General features: G+C 44.7%; 1 protein-coding gene across 1 annotated transcript in view; it reads right to left on the minus strand.

The window, feature by feature from the left end:
• The window catches only part of RUNDC3B (RUN domain containing 3B), a 1,007,829-nt gene that overhangs the window by 386,696 nt on the left and 594,258 nt on the right, over positions 1-26,875 (minus strand). The window contains exon 8 of the mRNA XM_078663594.1: positions 6,941-7,098. Within this exon, the coding sequence (XP_078519720.1) occupies positions 6,941-7,098 (158 nt within the window). The remainder of the gene's footprint in view (positions 1-6,940; positions 7,099-26,875) is intronic.

The raw sequence follows: 26,875 nt of genomic DNA on the forward strand, positions 1-26,875 counted from the left end.
TGCCCCGGGAAAGAGGGAAGCTATCAGAGAGCGTGCCGTTAAGGCGCAGTTGCGCCCTAGGGGCGGTATAAAGCAGCTCGACCGTGGAGACAAACAGTGATGGCATGCCCATCCGGTTCATGACTGATAAAAAAAACGACCACTCCAGGGAGTCAAATGCCTTCTCGGCATCCAAAAACACCGCAGCCGCCGGTGTACCTGGGTCAATTCTGTGAAGTACAGAAAACAGCGTCCGTAGATTAAAGGAGGTGGATCTATGGGGGACGAATCCGGACTGGGCTGGCGAAATGATAGATTCCATAAGTAACGACAGTCGAGTTGCAAGGACTTTCGCCAAAATCTTATAGTCCAGATTGAGTAGGGAAAGGGGTCTGTAGGATCCACAGCTCGTGGGGTCTCGGCCTGGTTTAGGAAGTAGAATGATGACTGCCTCCCGCAGCGTGGGTGGCAGAACCCCCGTATCGAGTGCCTCCGCATACACCTCGATCAGGCGAGGGACCAGTTCCTCCTTGTACTCCTTATAGAAGTCGGCCGAAAAGCCATCCAGACCCGGCGCCGAGGAGCCCTTTAATGCATCAATGGCTTCCACAACGCAGTCTGGATCGATAGGCATCGCCAGAAATTCCTGCATATGTTTTTCCAGGAACACCATAGAGATCTCGTTGATATAGGGGCCTGGGTCGCGACAGTCAGCCGTCAGAGTGGAGGTGTACAAGTCCTTGTAGTAGGAGAGGAAGGCATCGCAAATGGCGGGGGTGGTCTGATGACGAACACCTAATTCATCTACCACGTCAGAGATGTATGAAGCCTGGGGGGGGGAGGACGGAGCAATTGGGCCAAGAGTTTGCAAGGCCTGTCACCCTCACCGTATTGTCTAGCTGAGTGTTGTGTGCAGAGATATGTCCGTTCCCTGTCTGCAGTGTCCCTGAACTCTTGCAGCAGCTCTAGCCTTTTCGCCTCCACCCTGCCGTCCGCATCCGCGAGCGTGCCCATGTCTAGCGTAGCAAGTTCAGTCTCGATACGGGATAGGGAGGCCCGGATCTCGCGCAAAGCCCCCACATGTTTATTGATGCAAACCCCTCTAATAGTGGCCTTGAATCCCTCCCACAATGTAGCCCAAGTGTCCACCGTGCCCTTGTTGAACTCAAAATACTCCTCTATCGCAGTACAAATGTCTTCTTTGAAGACCGGATCAGATAACGCCTTGCCAGGAAAGCGCCATTGTTTCTCATATCCTCCCAACCTGGGGATCAGTAGGGTCAGCACAATGGGAGAGTGATCAGACAGCGTTCGTGGGAGTGTCGAATGGTCCCTCACCCACCCGGCCACCCCTGGGGAAAGGAGCCAATAGTCGATTCTGGTGCTAGTGTTGTGATATCCAGAGTGGTGGGTATAGGCGGGTGTGTTGGAGTGTAAACGGGCCTCAATGTCAATGAGTGGGTAGTGCGCGCACATATCTGCCACCACAGCATGCGAACGGGGTTTACAATCTGGGGAAGAGGAGGTGCTGTCCCTGGTAGGGTCCATCAACAGGTTAAAGTCGCCCCCCAGTACCAACATATCGGTGTCCAAGCGTAGCAGAACATCCTGGAGATTTTGGAAGAAGGCAGGGGAATCTGAGTTGGGGCCGTATATTCCAACAAAGGTGATCTTGAAGCCAAGAAGTATCCCTGTAACTACGACATATCTGCCATCCACATCAAATATACTGTCTGAGTGCACAAATGGGACGCGCCTATGTATCAAGAGCGCCACCCCCCTTGCGTATCTGCTATAGCTAGAGAAAAATCTGTGCATGCCCCAGCCTTTTGCAAAGGAGGAAGAGTCAGCCCTCACCAGGTGTGTTTCCTGCAGAAACAATACATCCACCCCGTGTCGCGCTGCGTAGTTTAGAACCTGCCGTCTTTTCCTCGTGTCATTCAAACCCCGGACATTCCAAGACATGAAGGTAAGTCTGGAAGGACCAGACTGCTGCCCAATCTTAGCCATTCAAACCCGTAGGAATCACAATAAAACATGTGTGTGCAGACCTGCCGTCTCCCTCCCGCAAAACAGGCATCATTCACGTAGAAAAAAAGTGCAATTGCACAACCAGTATAACCAGAGCATAAAACAACCCTTCCCAACCACCCACCACCCAGCCACTCCTTAAGCCCCAGGAGGCTCTTCCCACCCCTAAGAAGAAAACCAAGAGCAACAGACAAAAACAGTTGTCCAAAATCGTACCTGAAAAATAAAGACAAATTAAGAGAAAAGTACAGTACGGCTCGTGCCATGGGGGTTGGCAACGCTCCGCCATGCGAGAACCGCAATCGGGGCAACATTCAATCCTCAGCAATTATGGAAAGCACTGCAGAAAAATAACAACATCTTTAGATGCACAATACTGAAATAAATGGCCTGTCATGGAAAAGATGGTGTGGAAACAAGTCAACCCTGACCGCTTTCAGCAAAAAGGTCAGCACTAGTCTGCGAGTCTGTGTGTGGGGGAGATCGTTGTGCATCGCCTGAGGTTCGAGGCGACCCTCTGTTTTTGTAGGCTCGACAAAACTCCTGTGCCTCTGCCGGGGAATCAAAAATGCAAAACCTGCCATCCACGTCCACTCTGAGCCTGGCAGGGTACAGCATTCCATAACGTAACCCCAGTTTGCGCAAAGCAGCCTTGACACTAGTGTACTTACGGCACGCATCTTGGACCATGATTGTGAAGTCCGGGTAGAAAGAAAGCACGTCACCTTGCCACCTAACCTCGCCCGCCTCTCTGGCAGCCTTCAGCGCCGCGTCTCTGTCTCTGAAGTTCATGAGCCTGGCTATAATGGGTCGGGGCGGCAGCCCTGGATTAGGCCGGGGCCCCAATGATCTATGTGCGCGCTCCACTACGAAGCCAGCCGTGAACGTGTCTCGACCAAATAGTTCGATTAGGAGATGTTCCACAAAAGTGTCAAATCGTCCGGTTGCTGTCGTCTCCGCCACACCAATTATTCGGATATTATTGCGCCTACTGCGCGCTTCTAAATCCTCGTTCTTAATTGCGACGTCTTTAAGGATCTTTTCCACGCGTTCCAGTCTTTTCAGCGTCGACGCAGCTCCATCTTCGATGTCGGAAACTCTGGATTCCGCCAAGTCCAGGCGCCTATCGTGCAGTTGAATCGTCGTGCCCATGTCCGCCATTTTCTTTTCGAGGGTATCGAAGCGAGAGTCCAAGGCCTTGAATCCAGCCCGCATCTCACCCATCATCTCAGCGACCATACCAGCGGTGTCCTTCGCCGTCGCCTGGCCCCCGGTGTCCGTCTCAGTTGCAGGCGAAACCGCAGCCGCACGGAGGGACGCTGTGCCGAAGGTAAGCTTCTTCTGGGTAACATCTTTCTTTACCATGTTGGAAATAATGGCGGGTAGGTCACCAGTACCGCAGGACACAAAGACAACTGCGACCAGCTAGAGCGTCAAGCACAGACACAGGGCCCCCCGACAGCAAGGCGGTCAGGTCGGGACCAATGGAACAGGGGCTCCCGCTACCTCCCCGCACTAGAGCTGTGCCGCACCGCAGGGGCCTCAGAGACGCCAAGGCAGAGTCTCGCAGGTCGTCAGGGTATTAACCCGGCTGGAGCCAAAGCGTTAGAGGCTCTGCGTAGTAAGTAGGGCCAGTAGATGGCCGTGGCGATCACTCAGTAGCAGCCGGCAGGACCAGGCCTCCGCCGAGACAGGAAACAAACGGTGGCGTAGCAGGGGGGACCAGGTATTCAGGCCATCGAGGCATCAGCAGCAAAAATGGGCAAAAGTCACATAGGTCATGCAGCCAGCGCCGGACGTGTAAATGTGCACAGGCGTTTGACAATCGTGGCCAGTCGTAGCAGCAGGAGAACAGGAGAGCGTGCAGTTTCTGGGCCTGCAGGGGGACAGGCGCGGGTATGGGGTGCACGTTAACGGTGAGGGCAAAGGTGGTGCGCCCCCACCGAGTGCAGCGATGCGTGGCCGTCCAGAGAGCGCCTAAGAGCCCGCCAGTCGCACCCCCCGTCACTCACCCCCCAACCCCGGAGCCCGCCGCCCGCTCCCCCCGCCCGCCGCCACACGTCCCAGGCAGCCTCCAAAAATCGAGGCCCCGGCTCCCAAGGCCGGACCAGGCCGCAAGAGCTGGTCGCGTACCAAGGGGCCGCACCTCCACCAACGGAGACAACCGGGGCCAAGCAGCGGACCCGGGAGAGCACAACAGCGACCCCAGGGCCGAGGGGGGCAACGCAGAGGCCACCAAGAAGACTCACCAGGCGCTCCGGCGCTGCAGATTAACGGCCCGCGAGGCACAGCCGGCCTCAGCACCCCTCCGCTGTTTCGCCCGTTCTCGCCGTCCCCCGTCCTCCAAACTTGGCAGGCTGCATCAGGTGGTATTAGGGGTCGGTTTCAGGCATATCCCGACCCCAGCGCAGTGCCGGATCTCCTGCGAATGGCCCCGTTCCGCTCTCGCTCGGCGGAGCTCTACAATCAGGCGGCCATTCCGTTCGCCTGCGTAGCCACGCCCCCTAATTTGTCTATTCTTAATCTGTAAAAATTTCTTGTGGTCTCTATGCGTCCAGTTATTCACCCCAGTGCTTAATTTGTAGCAAAATACTTGCCAGGGCCCACGTTAAGGAGCCACTGCATCTTGTACCTTTCCATTGCCCCTGCCAGCTCTGCCAATAAGCAGTACCAGCACAACTTCAAACCATCATACTCCTACAAGTGTGACAACTCGGACTATTCCAGGCACTCAAAGATAAAAGAAGGATTTGGGAGGTAGGTGTTGGCACTTTTTAAAATTATATTTAATTAATAAACAATGATTGTGGTGCTCTTCTCTAAATTAAACAGCGCCACCATGTGACAGACTATCTGTGGTATCCTGCTACTCAGCCAGAATGACTCAGTGAGAGAATGTTGGTATGTAGAATGTTGGAGTGACTGAGTCAGTTGGCGATGGGCTGAGCAGCAGGGAAGCTGCTAGTAGGTTTCCATGTAGATTTATTGAGAAGCCAGTTATGTGGAAGAAAGCCCCACCGAGAGCAGCTTCCCTGCTGCTCAGCCCATCGCTAACTGACTTAGTCCCTTCAACATTCTACATACCAACATTCTCTCACGGAGTCATTCTACTGAGCAGCAGGATACCACACTATTGTAAGTGCTCAAATGAAACACAGCCTCCTCATACTTTTTTTTCTTTCTTTCTTTATTCCCAAATAGATGGTAAGCAGCTCCTTTTCATTTGTTTATCCTTCCTGCAAAATGTCATTTTCTGAATCCACTCTCTGAAGGCTTTTCTAGCAACTTTCTTCCTGTTGGAAGTGTTGATGAATTTGCTTGGTAAAATAATGTAGATATATATTTTTACCTATTCTTAGGATTATTCTAATTGTTCTATATATGATGCTTAGAACTAACAGTCCAATAAAAGATATATCTATAGCTCATACCGGTTTATGGCATTTGAATGAAATGAAATTTGATTTATAAAGCGCATGGCTGCCCGAGAGCATCCCAGCGCTGCAGAACAACAGAGCAAACTGAAGAGGGTACCGTTAATTAGGGCTCATTGGGAAAGAGAAACGTTTTTTTAAGAAGCTTCCGAAACTTCATATAGCTAGGTTCGGTTCGAATCATAACAGGAAGGGCATTCCAAAGTGTTGCCGCAAGTTACCGAGGTCAGAACGAAGAGTCCGAGAGGACTTGTAGGGGCTAATCAGATTCCTAAGGATAAGGGGTCCCTTCTCCTGAAGTGACTTGTGGGTTATGCAAAGAGATTTAAATTTTATTCTTTCACGAATCGGCAGCCAGTGAAGAGATCTCAGTGCCGGCTTGGCCGAGGATCTTGTTGAGGAGCCGGTAAGCAGACTGGCTGCTGAATTCTGAACACGTTGGAGCACGTTGATGGTAGCTTCGGGTGCCGCCAGAAACAAGGCATTGCTTTGCTGTAATCCAGTCTAGATAATATTAGCCCCTGGATTAACAGCTTCCTGGACTGAAATGATAAGAGTGGAAGAACCTTCCGTACAGACCGGAGTAGGCCATAGCAAATACCTGCTGTTTTCTTAGCTTGCGTCCTGAAGGTCAGGTCTCGCTCGAACCATACCCCTAGGCTTTTAATTTCATCTTTCGGGGCGGGAACATCACCCAGGCAGGGAGGCCAGATGGTTTTAGGTAAGGATGTTAATTTGTGGCCCAGGAGCATAAGCTCTGTTTTGGCTCCATTCAGTTTGAGCCGAGAGTTGGTCATCCAGGAATGTATTCCCGAAAGGCAGGCAAATAGATTTTCCGAGCACACCTCTTGTTGGGATAGCGAGACAACTAGTTGGGTGTCGTCCGTGTAGGTAACTATTTTAATCCCAAAAGGATTAACCACACCCTCCAGTGGGGCCATATAAACGTTGAAAAGGGTAGGGCTCAGTGAAGAGCCCTGAGGCACTCCACACTGGAGGGGGATAGATTTGGAAAGTGCGCAGCCTTCCCAGATCTGAAAAGATAGAGTGCTCAAAAAAGAAGAGAGCTATTGCAAGGCCATGCCTGATACTCCCAATCTAGCAAGGCGCTGAATTAAAATTCCATGGTCCACCGTGTCAAAAGCTGCACTTAGATCCAGGTGGATCGCGACAGCAGATCCCCCCTGAATCCAAGATGCATCTTGCTTCTTCCGCCACCGCTATCAGGGCAGAGTCGGAGCCCTGACCCGGGCGAAAGCCCGTTTGGGAATTACGCAGCAGTTTGTTTTCCAGAAAGGAGGAGAGCTGCTGGTTGACCTTTTTCTCATTTGACATTAGACACATGAAATAACTATTTTTAACTTTCAAAATGGACTCCTGCAATGTTTCATTCACATTTAAATACAATACCTTCATTAGAAATTAATACTGTAGTCAGAAAATAGTTTTGGGAAAAAAACCATAATATGTAAACCGAAATAGTTAATTGCACTCACAGCTGGTCCTGTAGCTCCACGATGATGTATTCCAGTTGCTCCTTTTCCATTTTATGAGTCAGGTCAGTCTCTTCAATCCTTTTATGCAGGCGTTTGTTCTTCGAGACCGATTCAGACAGCTGGGCTTCTCTGAGCCTTACCAGCTCCTCAAGGTAACCCTTAAAAAGGAATATAAACATATGTATATTCAAAAAAATTAAACTAGTACCAACAAGCTTATACAAATTCGCTGGAAGTTTAAAAGGCAGTAGTTGCTGAATCTATACGTACTAGATGATAAAAGGTTAACAATTATCATATGATGGTATTTGTTTTTTTGTAAAGTGCAACCACGCCCTCAAGGGGTCTCTTGGCGCTACCATTGAAAATGCAGATTCTGCCAGCGTTCTGCACTGCCACTTCTTTATCTCACTTTTTATATGTCTCCCTTCCCCCCAGTGTGTAGTGACCGAGGGTCATGATCTGCAGTGCCGGATATTAAAACAATAATCCTGTTCTGTTTGATATACAGGACAGCTCCCGAAAGAACATCTGAGAAATGTTATGCCTAAGGCAGTCCAAGTCTGGACAAGGGTGAGCTGCCTTTGCCCGAATGGCTACTTAAGAGATTGCAGCAAGAATGTCGGGTGTATTGCTATGCTGCTCAGGCAAAGACAGTTCACTCTGGGGCTAATTCACGGAAGGTTCCAGGACCACAGCCGTGGACATTCATGCTATTTCAACATATGCTTTTAATTACAAACTCAAGAAACCTTTTTTCTAAAGAAAATCCTCCTAAGTGATACTGCTCCGGCTCCTTCAAAGAATTCTTGCATTATTGTTCTGTTCTCTGAATAGATTCATCTCCGAGGGTTCTATTCATAATATATGTCCACCATTTTATTATTGTATGCTATAGAGGTTGTATGCCACGTTGTATAATTTGTATTTAATTGTTCTAATATCAAAGATTTAGGTCTTAGTTTACATTCTTTCAGGGTATCAGGCACTCGATACCAGTGGCTTGCCATGCAATTTGTGTAGTTGGTTTAATGTCTGTTAATATTATCTATTTTTTACAGTGACTAGTTATAAAACATTGTTTAATATGACACTGAGTGCAATTCTTTTTAGGCTATGGACCTTTTTAGTTTCTCATTTACTCTGGTATTAGTACTTTTTCTGTGACATATCTAGAAACGTTGTGGGCTCTGGCACTTATTTGCACAACACAAATAATAAACGAGGACAAACCTTAAAAGAAATAAATCAAAAATAATTTTAACTAAGCAATTTCTATGCATGAAAGTCCTCTCTCCCCTCCACCATTTGCATTCCTAATAGAACATCTGGTCGAAAGTATTAGAGTTTGTAAGAAACTTGGATATTTGTCACAGAGGGTATATCCATGAAATTTGTTTATTCAAAGAGGATTCAGTAGTTTTATTGAATGTTCCTACAAGATCCTATAGCAAGCCTTCATTGCCAATGATAACATTTTGAAAGAGGACCATTGGGTGAATATCAGTCAGAAGAAACTGACATTGCCCATTAAGACCTTGTGGTAAATAAGTACAAGGGAACAGAAGAATCGATAGGGATCATGGGTCTTTCTGGCGCTATGATAAGGACGTGGGCATTTTTTCTTATCGTATGTTATTACCAGTCATTCTACGCACGTTGCATGATGGGATACCAATTTCGGTATGCCTAGGATGCAGTCTATTCTTCCTCTAATCTGGTTTGAGGGCGTTTACGTGGCTTTTTCACTGACCCTAGGGCAACTGCACCATTATAGGCATGTTTATCACTTATAACACGCTTTACTCTGGTACAATCTCTTGTTCAAAGTGGTTCATATGCCCGACTTCTGCTTTTCCTATTTCCTTTTCTTCGTCCCAAATTTCCTCTACGTGTCTTCTTAATCATATTAAAGATGCCAGTTAAGACACGTATTCTTCGCACACTAATATATGTAATCGGGCATGTATTTGTGAATGCCTGATGATGATCCTGCATTAATCACAGATCAAAACGTCGACCTTAAACTCTCTGACCCTCTAAATATGTGTATATGATTTCTGGGTGCAGTAGTGTTTTTCCTTGATGAAAATAAGTGACCCCCATTGTGGATATAACTGATGGTCATTTAATGTCTCATGCCTGTTTCTTTTCATCTTTTTAACACCATTTGAGGATGACCCATTGGGGTTGATCTTCCACACATATATATATGTTTGATTAAAAGTGTACTACATATCCATTTTGATTACTCTTGGACATTATTCTGGTCTCCAGAGCATTAGTTTATTTTTATTGCCTTAAGGGCGGTTTTTCCTGAAAATACATTAAGACTTTGTGGCATCAAGAAGCTGAAAGGCTGCTTAGAGCTCAGTGTCCCTCTTGTCTCGTAGTGCTCATATTGATAAGACATACAAAGGGAATTATTAACAAATTATAGGTTCTATGGTAGAAACTAATAAATGGCAGTATTTCACTAGTACATGTACAATGAAAAAGTGTTTATTTACCTATCGTATATTTACTTTTCTATCATATATATATATTTTTTATTTTTTTATTTTTAGAAGCAAAATTGCAAGTATCCAATAACAAATGTGAATGATGCATGTTATTTTTAAGATTGCATTTAATGATATAGGTCTCAGTGATTGCAGAAGTATTTCATTAGTGTTCAACTGCTGACTACTTTGAAACTTTCAAGGACAAAATTTTGGCTTTGAAGAACTAAACTTATAAACAATGTTCTTGTCAGTAAAGGGGGGTTGTTTTCCAGAAAGTGAATATATTCATGATAGAAGGACACCTCTAGCCAATATACGGATAAATACATCCAAGCCCTTGAGATTCAGCCAGTGGGTGGAGACCTAATTAACATGAGACATGCCTGTGTGGAGATGAATAACATCTCTTTATCTAGAGAAGCAGGAGAGAGTTGAGGTTTTCTGCTTTGACGGATACTTCAGTCTTTACCTGCCTGAGGTGGGTCTTGCCTAAACTTCCAGAGGTCAGCACTTCATCTTTTCCAAAGGCTTGGGTCTGGAATTTTCATTTCTCACTAAACCGGTCTCCCCAATTGAACTTATAAGTGGTCTATCTTCCTCAAAAGTGATCTTCTGGAAAGAGATCCTAGTAACCAGTGTTAAACTGCTTGAGCTCACCACCCTAAAATATTGTTACATTGGATTATACCCAAGAGGCATATTTAATGTACATATTAGTTATTGCACAGTGGTTTCACATATACCCAGGGCCTGTAAATTCAAAGCTACCAGTGGGCCCGCAGCACGTATTGTGCTGCCCACTTAGTAGCTCGTAAAACATGTCCCATACCTGCCATTGTAGCCAGAATGCAGTTTTAAACTGTCATGCTAACTTGGCATTTAAAACCCGTTGCCAAGCCTTATACTCCCCTTTTGTTACATATATGTCACCTCTAAGGTAGGCCTTAGGTAGCCCATAGGGCAGGGTGATGTGAAAGTTAACAGTGTGGCAAGTACTTTTAGGCTTTACATTTCCTGGTAGTGAGAAACTTCCAAATTCATTCTGCACTACCGTGCGGCCTACCTCTCCCATAGGATAACATTGGGGTTACCTTATAACATTATATAAGTGTAATTTCCAAATGGGATCAGGTATCAATGTCAGGTTTGGTGTATCTGAAATTGGAATGTGAAATCATAACTTATGGTGAAGTGTGACTACTGCATTTTATCATGCCTACGTGGTTAGTAGTGCATTTGTTCTTTTTAGCCTCAAGGAATTCCTTGAGATTTTGACTTCTGGTACAGGCAAATAATGGAAGTTCAAGAAATGCGTTGGCAAAATCAGGTTCATGTTGTAAAGGTTCCCTCCTCTTACTGACCACCTTTTAGATGCTTCTAGATCTGGTGGAAAATTTAGATACAAAAATCATGCAGGTGGTGGCAGGTTTTTGTTTGATAATCAATAACAGCAGCTAAAAAGAATAAATGCAGTACTAACCACATAGGCATTAGAAAATGCAGTAATTGCACCCGTTGCAACAATGTAATGCAGCAGAATTTTATCACACATCCAAGAAGCAGAGATAAAATCCTCTTGAAACATACATCAGATTGTAATACTAACAATGTGATAAAATGTCCTTGTGGATTACTCTACATAGGGAAAACCGAAAAAAAATCAAAATTAGAATTAGAGAACATAAAAGCATGATTCAAACCAAGAATACCCAAGTAAAATCTTGTCTAAAAAATAAATTTTTGGGATCAAGAGATTTAATACAATGATGCCATTGGGTCTTAACGATAAATTGGATCTAAGTTGTTTTTTATAAAGACTCAAGTAGAAATTGGTTTATTCGAAACGTCCCGATCATTTCACTTTTTTTTTACCACCACGCTGAATAGGATTTAGCATATTCACTCTTTTACACACTTTATTTTTTCATACACACTGTTTCCATCATCCAGAAATTAGTTGGCCTAAGAGAATTCAGTATATTTGTTATACTGCCCATCTGATATTTTATGTATTGTATGAATCAAGCAATCATGGCTAACAGATCATGCTAATGTTGCAGAACAATTAATTACCTATGGATATGGCGTTTCATCATTTGTATGATATATATTAATGACACCCCCGGTCAACAAGATCATTTTTAGGCACTGTGTGGAATTAGGATCTTTCTTGATCCGGTTATGTGTTTCTTTTTTAAGCAGAAGATGGCACCATTTTTGCAAACTTTATTGTTCTCATTACACGACAGGTATATTAGGTTCATCCCATTGGTTGTTTTTTCGGAAGGTGGGTTGATTTGGTGTACCATCAGTACTCCAAATCATTGTATCACTATACGCGGGGTGGTTGCTTCTACCATTACTGTTTAAGCTCACATAGGATGAGTTGGTAGTTGTTATTCTTGTCGGATACGGCATTTTTCTTACTTTTAGTTTTTTTCTTCGGTTTTTGATCTGTTTTGCACATTATCGTGCATCTATGCACCTTTTTCAAATATGTCCGCCACATTTTTTAAGGTTTAGAGATGTTTTTTAATCAGGGTGGAGTAATGATCATGTGACCGGTACTAGGAGGGCGCGGTAACCGGTCTATATATTTTGAAGACTGAAAGTTAGCGTCTTCCGAAGTTGGTGTAAATGTCGTCTTTGGTTGAAGTTCTGTTTCAAGTTCCGGTAAGCTCGGTCCTTTTAGACATCTATTTCCCCTTTTTCTTCAGTCATGTCAAGGCTCTGATGCACGTGGTTTCTTTTCACGTGTTGTAGGCTATGCAAAGTACAGTGGTCATTTCAAAAGGTACTGTTATATTTCACGACCACTCACCGAGCACTGCATATTTTATTACATTCAGTCTTAACCCATATACGGTTGTGTTTTTAGGAAGACAGTCTTACCGTTCTTGTTAAACTTCTTAAAGCGATTTTCATTCTGTAGTAAGTATTGTACTGAATCAGCATTGGTTACGTAATTCACTTGCAGCATTTACACCATGCATTAGTAATTGAGAGCACCACTTTATCATTTACTTTTTTCGGTTCTGCATGGTTTTTGCAATTATTGCACAGTATGGTTGTAGGGTTCCTGCATGTCACTAATTTTTCATCATGAACCTGCTGACTCACCCGAGAGGGGGTGTCATTAAATAAGGTAGCTACAGGCAATGGTTATCATATCATGGTACTGCAAAAAGTGATGAATGGAATGCGGACAATGCAAACATTCTCTCCCAGTCAAAAGATCTGGGTTAAATCCATTTTTGTTTATTCCACAGTGGCCCCTGAAGAATGGATGAAGGGTCCTGAAATGCATAGGGCATTGCGCAATTAAGTGGAACTTGAATAAAGAAGACTGTACTTCAATCATATGTTTATTGTACCATGTATAATGTGTGTTGGAATATATGGTGTAATTTGATTAAAATCATTTACTTTTTATGATACTCGTTTGTTCTGAGAAACAATGAAAATATTTATGAATATATAATTCAGACTACATTGTTTTTTGCATGAAGATTGTGTAACATTGTGTTATTTCTAGTCAGTGTTATAAAAGTGTGAACATTTTCTTTAGTAGTGCACACAGTTAATTCAGGCAACTTTACGGCTTGATCTTTTTCAAGCCTCTATGATAGCACCAGACTCTACAGCATAGTCTTGCAACTTCTTCTACTGGGGTGGACGGAATTTTTAATTCAGAATTTGTGGAATTTAGTAATTTGGCATTACTATTGTGATGTCGAATTACTAATAAATTTTGCAGCTCCACCAGCAAAAATCATCAACACTAAGTAGTGGGTGGTCGGCAATCTGCTCATTTGTTTCTTTTATATAGTTAATCATTATTTATTTGGTATGTTTAATTGTCCTTGCTCATCTTGGCGGCACGCTCTTATCTGGAGATATGTGAAGGATTATCAAAGGCTACTAAGTTTTTCATTGTCGCTTTTTCTTGTGTCACTATGGCTGACATTGTTATACCGCAACATAGTTTTATTTATTTTATTTATTTATTTATGAAACTTATAAAGCGCAACAAATGCCCTTAGGCGTCTCGGCTCTGCGGACTAAGCAGATATCAGAGACCGGATTATTGGTCAAACAACCATGTCTATCATCTTACGAAAGTGTAACAGTGACTGACAGGTTCAAATCTTCAATGGGAGGGCATTCCACAGTCTTGCCGCTGTTACAACAAAGCGCCTGTCTCCCCAAGACGCCGTTTTTGTGCGTGGAACATTTAGCTGGCATGCGGTAGATGAGCGAAGCTGTCTGTTGGGAATGTATGTAGATAACTGATTTATAAGGAACTGGGGGCCTATGTTACGAGAGGCTTTAAAGGCAATGCATAAAGCCTTGAATTTTATGCGATTCCTTACTGCTAACCAGTGGTAACTTTTGATCACGTGGGAGATGGATTTAAATTCAGGGGTCCCTGACAACATTCTGGCGGCTGCATTTTGAATGGTTTGCAGTTTGTTGATGACCCCGCTTTGTGCGCTAGCAAACAGCCCATTGCAGTAATCCAGAGATGACATCACCAGTGTGCTGACCAGGGTTTTTCCTGCAGTCTCGGGGAGATGAGGAAGCATTTTCTTAATCAATCTGAGTTTGTGAAATGCAGCCACTAGGTTGGCATGGGAGACAAAATGTAATCTATCATCAAACATGATGCCTAGGTTCCTAGCCTTAGTTACAGGGTTGGGTGGGGTACCTAATGAAGGTGTCCACCAGGAATTGGACCATGAAGGAGATAGCTTTCCAAAGATGATAACCTCTGTTTTTTCGGAGTTCAATTTAAGGCAATTTCTGGCCATCGAATTGCTGATGGCCAGCATGCCCTCTTGAAAGCTGGCTGCAACCTTCTCTCCATTATTGTTAACCGCGATCACCAACTGAGTATCATCCGCATAGGACGTAAGGCCCATCCCATGAGCTTTTATGACTCTAGCTTGAGGAACTCCACATGGTAGCATCAGTTGGGCAGATTGAAAGGAGCCCAGGGTCACAGCCTGGGTCCTGTTGGAAAGAAAGGAAGAGAGCAGTTCTTTTGCCCTGTCTTGGATAACCATTGCAGAGACACGGTCAATCAAGGTGGTATGATCGACCGTGTCAAATGCGGCTGACAGATCTAACAGTATGAGCACCGCTCAATGAGCAATCATTTGCAAGCATACAATGTTGGTTTGGAAGGCATGGCAGTGATTTTGGTCGTAAGTGCTGAGGTTGCTTACCCGTTTGAGATATTCTACGCTTGGGTGACGTTTCCTGCAGTAGAGGCGGCTACGCAGGTTTTTCACACTTACACTCTCTCAGCCGTGCCCAGGGAATATGTCCCTTATAGGACACAGGAGATTCCGATTTCTGCATGGCAGCACCGTGTTTGGTTTGATGGCGCCCTTCCCCACAGTGTAACGGCAGCTAGATTGGGTCCTTTCTCAATTCCAGGCGCTTCCTGGCCGGTTTTGGCTGGATTCATCCCACATCCTCGTGTGGGGCAGGTCCCCGTTGCTGAGATACGGACCCTATATGACTCTTCTATTGGTGTCATTTGGGCCCTAGTTCAATATATTACCAGCAATTTCCAGGGCGGGGCCCCTGGTGTTGCGGCCCCCTGGTGTTGCGGCCCTTCCAGCTGGACTGAGCGGAATGAAGCTTAGTCCCGTGATGGTCAATGCAGTAATGGGCAAGCGTCCAAGACAAGGATGATATGCCTTTTTTGGCTTGCCGAGAAATTTGACCAGCTGGAGGCAGTTTTTCCTAATTCGAGTCCTGTAGAAAAACACAGGATTCTTACAATTAGTTTACCCAAGGATTTGGTACCAGTGGCCGGTGACTGAGTCATGGGGTAGGATTTTTGCGGGGGTGTAAACGAGGTGCTTCGGCACTCCGTCAATGGCTGTCCTTCCAACGGTCATTAAGCATGTTCAGGACGAATACGGACCTGAGGCTGCTGTTGAATTGGGAATGAGACTCGTTGGCACGTTTGATGTAGTAGCCGATCTCGTCCTTTCTAATGTAAAGGGTGAGGCGGTGAACTTTCAGGTGGCTAATGCTTTACGCGATTTCCCCAATGCCGACAAACCCCGACAGTTACCGAGAATTATTATGGCTGTGTATAAAACCATTGGCCGCAATAGTTTAGGTGTCAATCCCTTTACTGCTAAAGATAAGAAGCAAACCCAGGGTGCAAAGTCTGAAACAGACGTTCAACCCACAGCTCCAAAGAAAAATTGGAACATAAATAAACAGGGGAAACGGCACCAGAAACAGGAGTCCCGTCCCCCATTTCCAGTGCCTGCGTCTACTGAGCGTGTTTATGATTTGCGCGACCGCACTACGATTAAGTCACCTGATAGATTTCAGGTTCCTGATCAATGCTCTCCTCATTCTTTACAGGACACATCGGCCTCATCGTCCGGTGGTGGAGGCGGCGGCAGAGGTCGGGGTGGCCAGCAGAGTCACGACCAGCACTGCCCGAAAGACCGAAAAGGCAAGCAGGACGATTCTTCACAGAAAAGACCCCAGTTTCAGAAAAAGAAAGTTGCCGCTTTAACAGCGAGATATGCCACAGATAGTGAGAATACAGCTTCGGAATCAGACATGGGCGCGGACGTTGTTGGACAGCGCAGAGGAGATTACCATAGTGAGAGAGGCCCTGCGTCCACTACTGAAGGTGACAGCTACAGACCGATATGTTGTTGTAGAGCCAGCTGATACCAGAGTAGCTCCCCCTGACAGACTATGAAATAGTCCTTTTAATTGAAGGTGACATACAACGTACCATAAATGGGGTAGTTTGGGAAAATCTTACAACTAACTATGGCATTTTGTTAGCTGAGGCCGACTGGCCCCCACCTTTTGTTCTCGCAGGTCTGAGAGGGGAGGAGGTGATCCTCCCTAGTTTCGCGTGCACGGTCTTGAGGGAGCATGCGCTGAATTTTGCAGAAGAGGGGGCTAAAGCCCTTGCGCCGGCTCTGTCCTGTACACACTGTGGTTGGGAAAACTGTTCCCCACACCACGAGATTCCCTTACGGTCTATGCCACTGCCTCAACCTCAATATCCCATCCGACGTGAAGCTAAGGCTTCCGTTGCGGAAATCCTTGAACAATTGGAATATCAAGGTGTAATTGAAACTTGCGTGTCACCGATGAATAACCCACTTTTTACTGTGACCAAGCCAGACGGTTCGTACCGTTTGGTATTGGATTACCAGCATTTGAACTCGCATTGCTGTACCTGTGCAGTACAGAATACCCACGGCTCTGCTCTGGTTGATGGTATTGTGCGAAAACGGTTTAAAACCACACTTGACATATCCAACGTTTTTTTTGCCCACAATTTGGATGGTCTAAGTTCCCAATGGACCAGTTTTACCTGTGGCGGCAAATAACGCCAATTTAAACGCCTGGCTATGGGCTATGAGAATAGTCCAGGTGTATTTGCTGCCCGTATCGTCTCACTCTTGGAGAGAGTTGACCCAGATGAGTGTTCGTATGTGGATGACATCTATCTCACAGACGATGAAATTTGGGCGCATCTGTGTCGCGTTGACCACATAATTTGTAACTTTGCAGACTTCGGTTACAAATTCAACTTTGCAAAGTCTCACATTGCAGAGTGCACAGTGTTGTTCCTGGGCTACGAGCTCAATAATTAAGGTCGAAGATTGGCTCCTCACTTTTTGGAGAAATGCTCACAGCTGCGCGCTCCTACAACTCTGAAAAAATTACAGTCCTTGCTGGGATTTTTTTATTTCGGGCGTACTTACATTCCCGAATATGCCCAGCGTATTAAGCCTTTGTATGCTTTGATACAACCTACTTTCACCAAATCGTGCTGGCTGCCTGAACATTCAGCCATTTTGCAATCTTTGCAGGCTGATCTTCTAGAATCTAAATTCTTACTGACTCGTGATAACCACACGAACCTGGTGATAAGAATCATCCCTAGGGCAGTGGGTTTCACTTACCTTACTTTTAAAAAAGGAGATACGGTACCTATTGCTTACAAGTCACACTTGTACACTTCGGCTGAAATGCGGTTTTCCACTGTGTAAAAAGTTTTGACAGCAGTGCAAATGGCGATTCTTAAGGAACGTGCATTGTCGCAGGGAAAATGCATGTTGGTTGTTACCCCGTAACCTGCACTAGAGGCAGTGACGAAGGCCAGTGTACCAAATTCTAAAGCTTTGCACCCACGGTGGATACAATGGGCAGCATATTTGACGTCTCCGGATTTCACATTTATTTTTGATGCCTCCTTACAGTGACAAGAGATTTTGCAGTATAAATGTGTTCATCCTGCGCCGTTGACTATGCGACCTTTGGAAGATTTCCATTGTATCAAGTTGCGCATGGGTCTAAGCATGCATACATCTCAGCTTGCGCCATTGTGGTAGGTACCATGGTGAATAATGAATTCAAGCCCAAAGTCGTGCACACGCAGACTTTAGGGGACTGTACCGCACCATTGGCAGAGCTCCGTGCTCTGATGCTTGCATTGGAGTACGCTGATCCCAGTGTGATGACTCTTATTGTGAGTGATTCTTAGTACTGTGTCCAGTCTTACAATGAACCTGTTCTTTTAAATTCAGAATGATTTTCGTGACTCCAAAGGTAGCACAATAAAACATAAAATGATCTGGGTCAGAGTGGCTGAGCTTAAAGAGCAGTTGCCACTCGTGTATGTAATTCACAATCTCGGTCATCAGCGCGTGGGAGTTCATGCTGTTGGCAATTCTTTGGCCGATGAGGCCGCAAAATCAGCAGTATCTACATATTTGGTTGCAGCAGTTACACGTTCCAAGAGTAAGATTGATGATGATATCTTGGCGGCTGTAGCCGTGATGGAGTAGGGAAGTAAATATCCTAAGGGGTTCCCTTCTAAGTATTCATACCACTTAAGTCCTGATAAAGTTCCTTATGTGAAAATACCAGATGTTGGTGAAAGGTTAATTCCCAACGCGGACCGCAGGTCCACACTGATTACGGCTGCCCATGAAGGTGTTGCGTCTGCTCATGCGGGCGTTTCGGCTACTGTATGTCTGTTACAACAACGTTTCTGGTAGCGGGGACTGTACAAACAGACGCATGATTAAGTCCTTCAATGTGACATTTGCCAGCGGATTAAACCTTCAACTGCTGCGCGGCCGCCCCAGACACAGTTGTACATTTCTCATAAACCACTTGGTTGTGTTTACTTGAATCACTGCGGTCCTTTTTCATCTGATACTGCGTATAAGTAGTAGTAGCAGTTGATTGATGCACACGCTTTGTGTGGGTGTGGCCACACCGCAGCGCTGATTCACGAACTGTCATAAGAGACTTGCGTGTATTTGTAGGGATTTTTGCCTGTGGCACCTTCCATTCGGATCAGGGTCCTTCTTTCGCCTCTAAGGCGTATAGGGATGCCATGACTTCGTTGGGTGTCCAAGTCAAGTTTTCGTCTCCATACAGACCGGAGGGTAATAGTGTTGTGGAACGAATGAATCGAGATTTAAAGCAGTCTTTGACAGCTAGGGTTGTAGGAACTGGCCGGCCCACCTAAATAGCATGCAGCGTGCCTTTAATAATCTCCCTAGAAGGTCTCTGGGTGGGCGGACCCAATACGAAATGCTCTTTGGTATCAAGATGTTTGTCTCAGACCTGGATTGTCTAGACCAGGCGGCAGTTGCTGCCTCCTTTGACGTAGATGAACATTGCAATGTTTTACAGGATCTACAAAAGACGAGAGACAGTCTTGCAATGGAACACTTGCCCTCCACATCTGAAGCTGCGTTGCAGATTCCGGTAGTTGGCTGGCTACCCCAAGTTGGAGAACTGGTTCGAGAGAAGATCGTAAACAAGGAGTTTGGTCCCTCATATCGAGCTCCGGTTCCAGTGCTTGGCGTGAAGGGCACGAGAACAGTCATTTTACCACCACTTCCAGGTCGTAAAGAGAAAAGGTATATCTCCATTGACAATGTCAAAACTACAAAGAGTGGCCGATTCTTCTTAGTATGACTCCGGCAGTCTCATGTCCATCGATTGAGAAATTCTGTTTTGGCCCCGGCCCCTAACCCCAGGCCTGATGTTGCCCTCGAGATGCCTGCAGTTTCAAGTCCTTTATTGGGTTCACTACCTGGTACTCATCTTGATGAGACTGAAAATACTTACCCCACTGACTTATCGATGCCTGATTTGCAAACTTGTTTGGCTACAGAATCCAGATTTTCATTTGACACCAACTCACACATCGAAAACCGTTTCCTAGATTTCTGTTCTTGCAACACTATTTAAAAAACATTTTTTGATTCCTCCTTGGACATACATTTGGTTGGTGCTTCTTTCGATTTACCTGTTGATGTCTATTGGATTTGTGGCGTATTTTTTCCGCCTTGTCAATGGACACTATGTTGAAGAAAGAACATGCATTCGACATATTAATGGAACTGCTCCCCATTCCTCATCGCACAGATTGAAGAGGGACCTGGCTTTTGTTAATATCACTGCTTGGCCCGTCTTAGATGGGATTGTGTGAGATGCTATTAGATTTCAAATCCATGGGCCCACTGAGGTTATAAATGTCATAAATGTCTTAAGGGTTTCTATGGGGGATGTAATTAAACAAAATATACGTTCTGATAGTTGGGATGTTCAGGCCGTATAAGCTTTATTTTCGGATTTGAAATATTATGCTGCCTTTGATGCTGAAGATTTTAATCTAGATTCTGCAAATTATGGTGATTTGTTTTGTTATCAACATTTTGGCAATCACTACCTGCATAAAGCAAATACCAGGAGGAATACTGTTAATTATACCCATGGGAACATTGTCCCGCTCCTGTACAAGGCAGTTTCACTTCTTTGTTAAAGAGGTTCACTTATTTTACTGATTTTAATCAGTCAAATCCCAATGCATTTTATTTTAAAATGACTAAAAAGTCCACTTCCAAGGTTAGACTTACCCACACAAAATTATTGTATTCAAAGTCCTTTTTAGACTAATTGGCAGTTGAAGGCTACGAGTTGTGGAAAGACACTACTGATCTTAAATCTGTTTGGGGTTCTAAAAGTTGGCAAGTGCAAGGCACTGAGGCTTTGCATCGTGCATGCCTAATCCCGAACCATATGTTGTTTTTGAATTCTACAATTTCACAAACTACTTGCTTTGGATTGGCTACTACAAAAAAATTAAATGCTCCTTCCTTTCCTGAATTAGAAGAATATTCCGGTTGGAATAGTAATACCAGGTATTCCATCAGAGAATTACAGACACTGTTACTGAATTCTTCCTTTAACATATCCAGTTTGGATCCTAAGGGTTGGTTGCTGTGGCACAGAAGTGCCAATTCATGCCAGCATCGTTTTCTGGGTTTAGCTACAGCCTACACACAGGTCAGGGTGGATCCCCGTTTTGAAAGTGGCCATACTGTGACTACCTATTCTGTAGGCAAATTATGTCAGAGTTGGCTCAAACATTCCACTTTGGCGTCAGTTAAGCTGCATTTATCTAAATTGACTGACGATGTTGATCTGAATCATTTTGTGAAAGGCCTGGCTTCCGGCAGATCTAAAAGATGGATATATGCGATTTACAACGAAGTTTGGAAACTGTCCTAAATTGAGGCGGCTTCCCGCATCAGAGCTATAGATCAAGCAAATTTAGAAAAAGTGCTAGCAGTTTTAGATAACAGCATTAACACGCTTTCTTCCCGCATTTACACGTTGGATAATATTGTGTCATCTGTTGTTGATATTGTGCAAGATGAGGTGTCTGTTCTGTACCATGGTCAAAATCAATTGCGTTCTATTATGCAGTTTGCATGGACCTTGCAAACCTTGAACGCAGGAAAAGTGCCATGGCACTACATGAATATGTCATCATTTGCTCCGTTTAATTTGACTGAAAAGCAACGTTTTATGTCAATGAAAGATGCAACTTTTTCTATGTTACACATTGAAAAGTTAGAACCGTTACCATTTTCAGTGACTGAGACCAATTCGGCAACGTGGCTTATCCACGGGTTAATAACTCTACCTTTCCCCTTTTCAAATTCGAAGCCTGTATGAAGTACGATGCAATTGGCAGATATGAACCTCTGGGCACCGCTTATCTCCATGAAGCTTGGTCGCTACCATTTACCTATAGATGCCTTGGGGAGGGAAAAGAGGTTTACTTGAATGGTGAGGACTGCACTACAACACCTGATCACTCATTGTGTAGGAATATCCAATTGCATGGCTCTTGCAACCAGAACAAGCCAAATTTAGCCTGTATTTTGAAAGGTACACCAGCACCTGCTAAAAGGAGTTATTTACTTTTAAATAATGAAGATTGTCGTGGGATGGTGGCAGGAATTCCTTACGTGATTACAGTCAGTGAGCGTGTGGTTTGCTGTAAAAATGTGATGTTTCATCCTCCGCATGGGAAGCTTGATGTTTCCATCTGGCTGACGATTGCGACCTTGAAAGCAGAGTTTAACAAGATGAGTCGTATAAGAGCTCTATTGTCCCAGAAAGAAGTCGCCCTCCCATCTGCTCGTGAAACCTTTGTCCTTCACGTGGCAAACACCCGCACAGAAGTGCATGCTTTATTAAATACAGATTTGCCCTTGCATTTCGGTGAACTAATTCACACTATCTTTAATGCATCCTCCACCCCAGGGCTGGCTCACTTTTTTAAAGTTGTTACCAGTGGCCTTGTGTCTTCTTTTCAAACTATATTTGGTGTGTTCCCGGCATTTTTTCATTCTATTATTTCCAGCCTGTTTGGTGGATTTCCCTTAATGCTGGCTCTGGTTGCAGGCGTACTTCTGCTGTTTTGTTTATTTAAAAATGGATGCACTACCTGTATTGCAAGAAGATCTGTCACGACTGCTGCTGCTCCGCAGCTGAATGCTTGAACTTTATGGAGCGCTGCCTCTTGCTACATTGAGTGCGGCTTATGGATTATCGTTTCGATTTTCCTACTTTACATGCGTCCAGCCTGTCTTTCACTGCCTGAGTTGCGATTTTGACTGAGCCCTGGATTTGTGTGTCTGCAATACGGTGTCTCCCGATGCGGATTATGATAAGTTTATGAGCCCCTTAGTTGCTCATGAATTGCTTTGTTCTGGTGGAGGGATTATGGTCTTTGCAGCGATGCATGGAGTCCTGGGACGTTGGAATGGTTTTGCAGCGGTGCAAGATTTCTTGGCGCGCAGCTACATTGAGGATACACAGAGTTACCCTCTGATGGTGCTAGAGGCTCCAGTAATTGAAGAACATGTATGTTCTTTCCCTTAGATAAAATGGATGGCTGACATGTTTTCGGATGAGAACAGTGACTTTCTATTGGAGGCTGTTGCTACATATTTTGCATACACATTGGATTGAGTTGTGTCATCGCTTCTCTCTCTTCCATGACCAAGGCCACAAGTTGGACATCGGATACGTTTTATATATTTTTTTCTCAGCTGCGTTTTTTTTTTCTGCCCAGACATATTGACTTCATTATGTCCATGGCTAGCAGTACATTCAAATTATGGAGTTTTTTTGGTCCTGTTTTTACCCTGTGGCAATTTGAACTTGGCTCTGACGGTTGTTCTTGAACTCTGCTTTCCCAATATGCCATTTGTATTATCCGTGCTCGGATCAAGGGAGGGTGTCATGGGGATTTACACTGTGTTAAGTTAGCATGAGCTTATTAGAAGTTTAAACACCATTTTTCCTTCCTGCTGCCTTTGCACACGGCACACATTATTACAAATGTTTAGAGTCTAGCAGACTGTTTTGCTTCACACGAGAATAATATGTTTTCCTATAGTAGCAGCTTTGCTTGGTAAGCTTTGTCTGAATAGTGAGTGCCGAGGCCTTTAAGGTTATTTCAACACAGTTCGGTCTGATCAGCGCACGTTGTAGACGTAACATATATGCAGCTGTGGCCACCTCTGATTTTGGCGCGTTTAATAATGCATTGTGCAGGCATGCAAACACACTTTGGAGAACATTCGCATGCAGAGAGCTGGTGTAGAAAATGATGTGATCCATTTCTACTAGGACCAGAGGTATGGGACCGCCCTTGTAAACTCAAGAGACCTTCTGTAGATATAAAATAACCTACTAGCAAGGGAGGGTGAAATCTAGGTGTAATCTAGCCTATTTCCATTTAGCATTTTAACATGATTTCTCCTTTTGTATTTTATGGAATAGTAACTATGCTGATAATCTTGTTGCTTATAATAAGTCTACTTGTATTAGCTAAGATACTGCGCCTGAGAACACGGCATTAGAAATAAATATTTCAAACTTGCACGTGTCTTACTTTACTCCCCGTTTTGGACTGGTATGAGAGTATAATTAAAGAGTGTTCATGTGTTCCACATTGCCTGAGGTATTCTAAGTTCCATGTTCTGGGTTGTCTAATCATTGGGGGTATGGAAGAACCAATGAGACACTGATTGCTAGTCTGGTAGGGGATTTTGTCTACTAAGGTGAGTTTTGGTACACCCTAAATCACTGAGGTTCCAAGTCTCTATGCACAGTTCTGTGTATGAGCTGAATCCCTGCTGAACAAGAGGAAAAGTCCTATGACACAACCCCGGCAGAATTCAAACCAGAGCAAGCTTTGAGGGGTGTCCTGCGCTTACACTCAGAGGCCCATCCCATTTGTGGAAATTAAGAGAAGCACCTATGGGGGTCTTACCCCACCCGTGGAACTTGGACGTACAGCATTAGGGGTGTGTTCTTCCAAGCGTTTTTGCATGCGTGTGTACAGCCCCTGTACCTCTTGTAAACTGATTGTTGCAGACTTTGGGATCTCCCCAGGCATCTTGGTGGATTGTGGCAGGAGAAGGACCTCCCTGCGATCCTAGGCAACTACACTCTCACTCAACCCTTGCAAACCCCCTGCTGAAGTGAGGGTGTTCTGATCTCCCAACGGGTTTCTGTGGGTCGTCGAAGGACCCCACAGAGAGTTCCCAGGACAAGAAGGGCCAGAGGCACCCTGATTTTCTGCACCTACACCTTCTAGGCAAGATAAAAACAGAGGCACTACGTTAGCAAAGATCTCATGGACTTCCACACAGTGAGAATGGTCCAGTGCTGCATTTCACATTGCGCTGTTGCAATTTTATTTTAATAAAGTGATTATAAAAGCAGGATCGCAATTGTCAGAATGCAAATGGAAAACCGTGGCTGGCTGTGACGCTCACTCCTAGGGAGGAGAGACTGAGTCATTCACGCAAAGTTTGTTTTTTGCCGTTATACGCTTTGATTTCATAAATCAGTGAATTATGGAAGTTGTAGACTTTCTTACTTGCAAGTACACACAAACTGTCCATCAGGTTGTACTAGTTCTGGCCAGGTTATTTCTTTTTTTGCTTTGCATTGTAGTACTTCTAGTTGTGCTTTTCCCAAGTTACTTTGTAAAGCAGGAGGGTGACTGCCCATGGCCAGACACTTCAGGAGCTCTGCTGGTGGGTCAGGATGTGAGGTGGGGGGAGGGGGGTGGACTCAAGAGTACTTGTACATCGGACTTTCAAAAGGAAGCGCAGTGAAGGAGTGCATCAACTCAAATCACAGGCTCTGGATAAGAAAGTGGTAAGCAGAAAGAGACCTCGTATTTTCTAAATGTAAGTGGTCTCACCTGGCAACCAAAGATTCCATGGATTGTGAAGGGTGGAGAAGCTAAGAGGCTCTAGTACCTGATAGTGGATAGGAGGGAGAGCTATCTGGAGATCTGAAAATGCCTCCATACTGTGGCCTGCACATGCGGGCCCTTCTCTCAGGACAGGGGGTCGAGCGGTGTTGGAATCCAGGAGAATTAATGGAAACCTTGTTGGTGGGGGCATTGTCATGGTTATAATGGGCTAGATATTATACCCACAGTGGTATTTTTATTTTCACCCGCAGTGGTATCTTTATTTCCCTTTATAAGCCAGTGCTTAGAAGTGACAGAGTGCTACCAAGCTTGCTGAGCTGAGTGCTAGGGGCTTCATTTAATCCTCGGAAGACATCTTCCTCACCCGCTAAAGGTTGGCAAGTGCAGCCATTGTACATCTAACCCCAGGCTCTTCTTGGCCCAGTAATGGGCTGTGTCTTGTTCCGCTGTGCAATTGGTGTTCGTCTGCTGTTCAAGAAGACCGCCGTCCTACATTGCCCTGTACTGCAGCAGCAATCTTCTGCATTCTACAATAAATGCATGAATCGTGGCTTAATTTAAGTAGCTACTTAAGGCAGTGTACAAGATGTTAAAAGTGGGTAGAACTCAGAGTAATCTTTCAGAGTTATTTATGGAATTCCCCAGAGTAAAAGTCTGCGAGTTCTGCCCACCCCTTCCCTGGAGTCAACGCATCACCCTGACTGCGTTCCACATCTTGACACAAGATTTCACGTCGCAAGCCGAGTCAACGGGATCCTCAACAATGATGCAGGCCCTTGCATCAAAGCCTTGCAGCATCTCAGAACAGATGCATCGCTTCACGTGCGCAACACATCTGTGACGCAAAACCGCGCCGCGCTCGGCAAACCAGGATTTAATACACTTTGTTCAGCAAACCTAACTGGATCCCTGTAGCTATCCTGCGCTCCATATCAGTCTGAACTGGTGACTATCCTGGTCTGGCACGACCAGATGTCCAGTTGCCGCTTTGTACTTTTTTGCACTATTTTGACCTAAATCTTTAAAAATGATTATCTCCATTTCTACAGATTGAATTTTTGTTATTATGGTCTTGTTCTGTTTATTAAATAATGTTTTGTTTTCTAATTTGGTGTGGGATTCTTCTTGTGTGGTGCCTTCACTTTATTACTGTTTGAAGTGTTTCTCAAATATTTTACACATTGCCTCCAAGCTAAGCCTGACTCCTCTGAGCCAAGCTACCAGGCGGTTGAGCACTGGCTAATTTAGGGTTGGCTTGTGACTTACCCTGACAGGAATTGTGGTTGCTGCTTTACTAGGGCACACCCAACAACTCAATTTCTCAAAGATCCTTTCTTCGAGGAGCTAGGAAAATCTGCTGGAAAATGCGCCATTTAAGAGAAGTAAATATAATACCTAAAATCTGCAAGATGCCCAGCAACACTACGTTTTTACATGTAGCCCCCCCCCCAAAAAAAACAAGGGATTTTCCTTTAAACAGTGGCATGAAGGACAGTCAGATGATCAGGCTATGGAGTTTGCAGGTTGCTTTCGCAAACAGTCCTGGACAGACTTTGCAAACTCCTGCTATAAACTAGCTCCTTGTTTAAAAAGTAGGCGAAGAGTTTGAGCAAAGCCGATATTACTCACATTTGTAACAAGCATTAGCAAAGCCAATAGGTTTCCCCCATGTGAAATCTATTGGCTTTGTCCAGGTTTTTGTACATGTTGCACAGAAATTGAGCTGCTGTGCAACATGGCTGAAAGTACTTTACCATTTTGCACAGCAGCTTAATTTCTGTGCAAGATGTAAAAAAATTGACAAAGTCAATA

This window comes from Lissotriton helveticus, chromosome 10, assembly GCF_964261635.1.
Source record: "Lissotriton helveticus chromosome 10, aLisHel1.1, whole genome shotgun sequence".
NCBI lineage: Eukaryota > Metazoa > Chordata > Amphibia > Caudata > Salamandridae > Lissotriton > Lissotriton helveticus.